The 7,807-nt window shown below is 33.0% G+C and overlaps 1 protein-coding gene across 1 annotated transcript; it reads right to left on the bottom strand.

Moving 5' to 3' along the window:
* Nucleotides 1-5,249: 5,249 nt before the first annotated feature.
* Nucleotides 5,250-7,542, bottom strand: LOC132048174 (protein DOG1-like 3). The gene has a single exon (XM_059439084.1). The coding sequence runs from the start codon at nt 7,455-7,457 to the stop codon at nt 6,588-6,590; it is 870 nt and encodes a 289-aa protein (XP_059295067.1). The 5' UTR covers nt 7,458-7,542; the 3' UTR covers nt 5,250-6,587.
* Nucleotides 7,543-7,807: the final 265 nt, after the last annotated feature.

Here is a 7,807-nt window from a genome sequence, read left to right as displayed (position 1 = left end):
AAAACTGAAACTACACTTTGGCTGTTGTACTATTTGGTTATTGTTGTGATTTTGAGCAGTTTTGGGCAAGTTTGAGGCTCATTAGCTGTTGTTGTTTGGGCTAAAAGACCATTGCTGGTGCATTTTTGGGTCATTTTGAGGCCACTGCTACTGCTTTGTTCAGCCCACATGCTGCATCTTTTCTTCATTTGTTGTCACACATTTTAGAACAGCTTGCTAACACTTTTGGTATCTTGCTGAAAAAATTTGAAGAAACTGTTTTAGAGCAGCCTGCTAGTACTGTTGTCTTGATTCTTTTATCTAGCTCTCATTAATTAAAGTTATATTGATTCCTTTTTCCTTATTGAGAATTGTTTCTAATACTTATCTTTATCTTTTCTTTCTTTTTCTTTCATGAGGAACTTGGGGAGCATTTGGAGTTATAGTTTTGAAAGAGTAGTTTTCTCAGCCTTCGTTCTTGTCAATCTCCGTCCTTAAATCCTTATATCCTTTGTATTATTATAAGAAATAGTGGGTAAATAAGATCTTATCTCTTGCTTGTTTGTGAATCCGTAAATGGCCGAAGTTTGTCGTTAGTCATTTTCCTTTAGATGTAAATCTTGGTTTCCCTTTAACTTTGCGTATTTCACAGGTTATAAACACACTTTTTCACTAATAGATAAGGCGGAATTTTTCATTTTTTTTTTTTTTGTTTTGTTTTGTATTTTTTTTCTTTTCTTCCTCTCTTCTTTAAAATTAATTAACGTTCCCTTTTTAAATCCATTTTAACGAAATGAGCAGTTTAAATAGGGGTTTTAAAAGGGATAAGATGCGTATTTTATGGGTAATCTTTTTTATATTTTATGCTAACACATTGAACAGGTTAGGTTCGTTAAGTTTAAATGAGGAAATTATATTACGAAAGCTACAAGGTACATACTCTATTTTTCCTATATATATATGTATATAATCTTACTCTTTTATTAAACCATCCAATCATCGTGACGCTATGTGTGTACTTATATCTATCACGAATACTTATACGTAAAATATTTACAATTCATACTATTTTACGTATGAGGAAACATGTTCATATCCTACGTTATGTACATATACAATTACCGTATTCATGTGACTTTTTTTAATATACGTGCCTAGTATAATTTTACAACCGTTTACAATGAGCATACTTACATACGTCACGTTCTTATAATATATATATATGCGCATACATATACACTATTTTGCTTATATATATATATATATATATATATATATATATATATATATATTCCCCTCTTTATTCTATATTATACATACCATTCTTATAAAAAATAAAATGTCATACATATTTTTCTCATGCACACATTAGCGTTAACTACTTCCTTTATGTATATGCATTTATTCACATAATTACGATCACATTAAAAACCCCTTTTTTTTATACAAATAGTTTTGAAAGAGTAGTTTTTCTTTTCCACAATTCTTTAAATAGGTAATAGTAAATAAGAAATAGATAAATAATCCCCCTCTAGTGTTAATTAAACTAAGTTTAAAGACTGTCCTCGGACGTTAACAAAACACCTTCCCCTCGGGGTAAATAAAACCCTACCTAGAATTCTTTTAAAGACTAAAAATGGAGTTTACATTTTCACAAATGGTTTCCTAATATTTCAAAATTAGGTGGCAAATAAGTTGTGAACTAGTTTTAACCCGTTAAAAATAGGGCATGACAGCCAGTGGTTAGGATTAGCAATGATACCACGATTGTATCAGTTTTGAACTATTTGGAAAAGGGCTACTAGGTCATAAATATTCGATGAAAAGCTCAAACTAAGATTCTATTTGATGTCGTTTGCACGTTAACAAACAGTTCTACTGGTGATACAACAAAGTCCTGAAGAAAAAAGTTTTCATTCATTATGGTGGTTGAAGAAAAAAGTTTTCAAAATATAAGGGGAAAAAATCTTGGGGCTGATCTTTTTTCTGGATTGATGGATGTCCAAGGTCATTCTAATTGTTCAATGGTAGGAAAATTCTATTATCTACCTTCGTCACACATTGGAAACCTTGATTTATGGGTACAAAATTGTCAAGATGTAATGATAATTTGTAGGTTGTCTGGAAATTCAGACTTCCTTTCACTTGAGATTGCATTCATTAATTACTTTATCTTCCTTTTTTTTTTTCTTCCTATTTTCATAAGTGTAACTTCCTTATTGAACCAGTTGACGATTTTTTGGAAAGAATTATGTTAGAATACATCACTATGCTTTAGCGTATGCAACCTGTTTGGCTTCTATTTTTTTTTTTTTTTACAATCGCCCTTCTCTTATCTTTTTTCTTATCTGCATTTATTCATTAGTCAGAAAACTAATAAGAGGATTCCAATGACATTGGAAGGGTGAACATAATTGAAAAAATGTTAGTGTTCGGAATTTTCCGATCAACATTATTATTGACTTAAACTTTTAGTCAATTTTCAGCTTATTTAAACCAATTGTTGAGATTAACAATGATTATTTTAGGAAGCCCTAATATCACAAAGTTCGTGAGAACGAATATAATGTATATGATGAGATTATTCATTAGACGTTCTCGAGATATGTGACAATCTCAAATATTCTAATTCATGTTAGAATATTTAATATTTACAAGAATCTATCTTTTCATTATTTAATAGTCAGATATTAGGAAAAGATTGTAAGTTTAATGCTGTTATTCGTGACCACGCGAAGCGCGGGCAAATTATTTAGTTCTTGGAATAAAAGAATGCCGAACAATTATTAAATCCTCAAAGATCAGAATGTCGAACATTATTAAATCCTCAATGATCAGAAACAACGAGTTTCAATGTGTAACTTAAAAGTAAAGGTTTATGTCAGAAATACAAACTTGAACTACTTTTAAGTCAATGCAAACAATGAAATCACGATAGAAGCCTAACTCGTGCAACTATATGCTCTCAATAGCCAATTTGCAAATCTAACCACATAAACATCAAAGAGTAAAACATCAACCAATTGGCAGTAGACGCAATAAACACATTTCTAAACCTTACTGAAGCATAAAATAAAAAATAAAAAACAGAAGAAGATAAACCAGATTGGTATAACAGGGTTTAGTTAAACAAGAACTTACAAAATCTAGAAACACTAGGAAACATTACAATTAAGAAGGCATGCCAGAGTCGCAGCTACGAATAAGAGTCAAACTGTCAAAGTCCATTTGCGTTTGTGTGGGTTGGGCAGGGAAGGGGTGGGGAAATTTTGAGAAAGGAAAGTTGGCGCCTCTTTTTTCCTTCTCAAATTTGGTTTTAACGATGGGAAAATAATCTACAGTATCCTTCTATTATTAAAAAAAATGAACCTTTTAATGCATAAATAAAAATTTTAACAAAAATATAGAATGTCCTTGGTTATAACATAAAAAAAAAAGGAACTTCATAAAACTTTTACTGATGTTTGAACCTTTTGTCAATTTGAAAAGTTCGAACTCTATGAAGTTTTGTGGAATTTGAAACACCACCAAATTTTCGAACCCCATACATTGTAAGTAACTGTTTGGACATGGATAGTTTCACCTTTTTCCGAAATTTTATTTCAAAAAATTATTTGGACATAAAATTGTTACAACTATCCGAAATTCAACTTTGAATATTTTTTGGAATTCGAAAAACTCCAAAAAATAATTTTCACTCCGAATCAATCACAAAAATTTAAAAACAACTCTAATTTGTATTCATGTCCAAATACAACTCCAATTTTAAATTGAAAACAAATACACTTGTACTAATAGTGTATTTGTTTCCACGAGCAAACCAAAATCCCCAATCTCTTTATGGCATGAATTCGTGGACTGCTGCTGCTATTGGCATTGACACAACTCCTTTCTACTCGCCCACAATTGGTATGCTGCTTCTTCAGAATTATTCCCTAATTCTGTAATTCTTAATATGTAAAGTTTTCATGATTTTGATTTATGCGAAAAATTCATTAGTTCTGCATTTTAAAATACTGAAAATCACTTTTTAGCAGCATTGTGAACCTAATTTGAAAAGAATTTACGTAATTTTTATTCTCTAAGAACAAATTGTGAAAAGTTATGAGAGAAACAATTTCACAGTTCAAACATCATGCAATTTGCCGTAACGCCCATGTTTGGCCCAGATATCATATTGCTTGTTTGGCTGGGGGGTTAGGATCAAATCAAACTTACTAAGCATTCTAAATATTATCACTAATTTAATCATTTTTTATAAGCCATCTCTTCCTTCTTCTTTTTCAATTTCACCTCCTTCCCCCTCTCTGTTTTCTACTGTTCAAAGATTTTCTCGAGTAGTTTGAAAATTATTCTCTAGTAATATGTCCCTTGATCAAACTTACATCCCCTTAATAATTTGAAAATGTGACTTACAGTTTTTTAAAGAGCTGCAATTATATGCTGTTGTTTATGAATAAAATTATGGGAAAATTTCATAAATGACCTCTTATTTACTTCATTTTTTCCATTGTATTCAATTTTTGTTTTATTTGTATTCATGACTAAAATAAATTTTTTTCCCCACCGTATTCATCTGTTTTCTTATTTTATTCATGAATCAATAAGTAAAAAACTGATTTTCTGCATCATATTTTCTGAGTATACAACAGATTTACAACATAGATACACCAAAAAATTAACAAATACAAGCGAAAAACATTGTATACATTAATGAATCTGAATTGTATGCTAAAAATTAATGAATACACCGAAAAAAGAATCGTGATTTTTCGGATCCGATTACCGGAATTTGACCGGAAAAGCCACGGCGTATGACAACGATTTTCGCGGATCTGCTTAGGAAATTTCGCAACAACAACAACCCTTAAAATACATCCCGATCTAAAGATACAAAAATACTTAGATGCATACCTCAAATCTTAAAAAATCTGAATTTGAATTCCAATGTGACTTTGATTGAAGAAAAAAGTGAAGAAAAAAAAAAAAAACACTTTACAGTTTTTAAGAAAAAGTGATTTTTAACAATTACTTTGCTCCAATGGCGAAGAAGGGAAAAGGAGAGAAATTGTGGAGAGAGAGAGATGGGCTGAGAGGAAAGAGGGAAGAGAGCGGTGAAGAGAGAGAGAGGAGAGAGAGATGGGCAAGAGAAAGAGGGGAGAGAGAACGAAGAAGAGAAGTATATTTCGGTGATGATGGGGTATTTTACTTATATGCTGTTGTTTATGTAATATTAGTTAATGTATCCCATTATCAAAAAATTAAAACTTTTAATTTTTGTTGGAAAATGACATTCCAAAAACAAGAAGTTAACACAAACAATTACAGACACGGGTATTCAAACTTTCTTTCCTTTCGAGTATAATCTATGTTCATGCTCAGAGAAAAAGTGTAAACAACAAAGGCCCAAGAAGTTTGTATAAATATAACATGGTTCTTTTCATTTTTTGCATCCAAAGTATAAGCAAGAGTTAAGTATACTTTCTTGACAGTACAAAAAATAGTTTAGGAAGCAGTTAGAAGCTTAATTGAAACAAGTTTTTACCCTATATATATATTACACGGTGTAAGTAATTTACACCTAATTGTTGCTGAAATTGCAATCTGGAGTCTTGAATGTATGCCCCTCAACGGCTCAACCCCATCCTATGTATGCCAGCTTTATAGAAGCTCCGGTCCATCTCTAGGCATGGTCATTTTAGGCCCAAAAGTTTAAAAAAACCACGTCCGGCAATTGTGCAGTAATTTGCAATGCAGAAATAGGTGGTTTGTTTTCTGTAGTTGCTCTTCACATAGAGAGCATCTGCTGCAAATGTGTAGTCTTCTTTGTTAGGGGCTGTGTACTGAGCAAAAGGATGCAGCCTGATTTGACTGTAAAGATACCATCTTTCTTGCCCTTCCAACATATGTTGTCTTTCTTGTTGCAATTGTAGAGTAAATCCATATTTGGTGAAGTAAGATGCATGTCCTCTCTAGTTCGCAGTCATTGCAATTCCCCTCTGAAATTAATATTCCATCCGAGGTTAGTGTTTGTACAACTGCACACTACTCATATCAGTATATGAGATAATTAACTTTAGAAAGGATTATGGACAAGTTAGAATAAGTAAACCTGCAAAAGATTCCAACTTCAGTAGTTAAAACTAAGATTCTATATATGAATTTATATGCAGAAAAAGACAAAGCCATCATTCTTTCTACTATTACTTCTGTTTTCATATTATTTTGTGTTTCTCGGCAATTTGAGAAATTTGGAGGTGTTTCATGTTTATCCCCCCGTTGGCGGATGAGGTATCAAATTTCAAAAATGTGATAGTACTAATTTGAGATGTTCAAAATTTTTACTTTTGCTGATATATAGCATGTCAAACATTTCAAAAGAATTACTTTCTATCTCTATTTTGAGATTTGCTTGTTAAGAAAGTTATTGGAGTATCATCAGATCAACATCTTTTTAATCTTCATGCTTAGTCACACAATCATTGAAATTTACATAAAGATTAAAAGAAATTACAAAGGCAGTAAAAATAATACAGATTCAGTACCAGCTAAACATTATTCCATATATGTACATATACATAAGCATTTTGACTCCTTTATTCTATTTCTCAAGATAAAGTTGGACATGCTTCTCTCTCTGTTGTCCCTCCCTTCCTCCCATGCTGATGATCTCTTGTTTTACCCCAAGCATTGATACAAAGATGGAGCTTCTTGCTAGCTATCAGAAATTTCACAGCTTGAAGTGGACTCAATATGTTCATCACCAGCTCCTTCAAAGTCTCCATCCTTAGCTTATCAGCTTCTTCTACAAGAGTCATTAAACACCTTGCATGTTTATCAAGGGCCTCCTCTGCTTCACGACATATTTCATCAAGATTTCCCACTTCATTGGCGATGATGGCGATTGGCTGATCAGCTACTTCCTCCTGCAAGCTGGCGAGCTTACTTGACAACTGGTTTTCTTGCCTTATCGTCTTTCTCTGTAACTCATCGACTAAATTCACCTGCATGGTTGAGAGCTCGCAGAGGTTTCCAGATCTCTCGCCTTGGAGATAGTCGGAGATATGGGATTCAAGTTCTTTGCCACTAATCGCGTAAACTAGCCGGATGAAGCTGGAAGGCCGGCATCCGGAGATCCAGAGCATGGAGCTTTCTAACGTGGTGCACCAAGTGGGAGCAAGGTATGCAGTGACATCGTTATGTGCAAAATGTCTGCGTTTGTCGACATAGTCTTGGAAGTGTTTGATGGATTTCTCAATGAGTTGTTTTAGCTTGAAGTCGCTGATAGAGCTAGTGGTAGTGGTAGTGGTAGTGGTAGTGCTAGTGCAACTAGAACTAGCGCTAGGGGTGCTGGAGGAGGAGGAGGAGGAGTTGTGGAGGGCGTGGATGAGCTCCAACAGACCTTGTTGTTGGAGCTTCATCCATTCTTGAAAGCACAAGTGTTGAGCTTCTTGATCACTTACATTGGGGGAAGTCATCTTACTTTGCTTTGTGAATGATCTATGGGTATTTATAAAGTTGATAAAATTTGGGATTGGGAATATCCAATCTCGTTTTCCTAACAAGGACCGTGTTCTTAACTTCTTTGTCTTTTCCCGGTTTAGGATTTCGAATCTTTATAGTGAAAAAGACAAAAAAGGTTTTGTTTGCATTCATAATTACCTCGGGAACTCGTGACTTAACCAAACCAAAAACAAATTGTATGCGTAGTATAGCACCGCGTATAGTTTTGTTCGAAAAGAGATGTTAACTAACAGAATCATCCCTGTTATCTTGCATGAACATATATAGTATAAAAGTTTAAAACTATTAGAAGTAAGATGATTTT

This window comes from Lycium ferocissimum, chromosome 2, assembly GCF_029784015.1.
Source record: "Lycium ferocissimum isolate CSIRO_LF1 chromosome 2, AGI_CSIRO_Lferr_CH_V1, whole genome shotgun sequence".
NCBI lineage: Eukaryota > Viridiplantae > Streptophyta > Magnoliopsida > Solanales > Solanaceae > Lycium > Lycium ferocissimum.
This window is presented reverse-complemented; position numbering and strand designations above follow the sequence as displayed.

What these genes read in the sequence shown, in the direction of transcription:
- LOC132048174 (XM_059439084.1), bottom strand. Translation starts at nt 7,457, where the DNA reads ATGACTTCCCCCAATGTAAGTGATCAAGAAGCTCAACACTTGTGCTTT.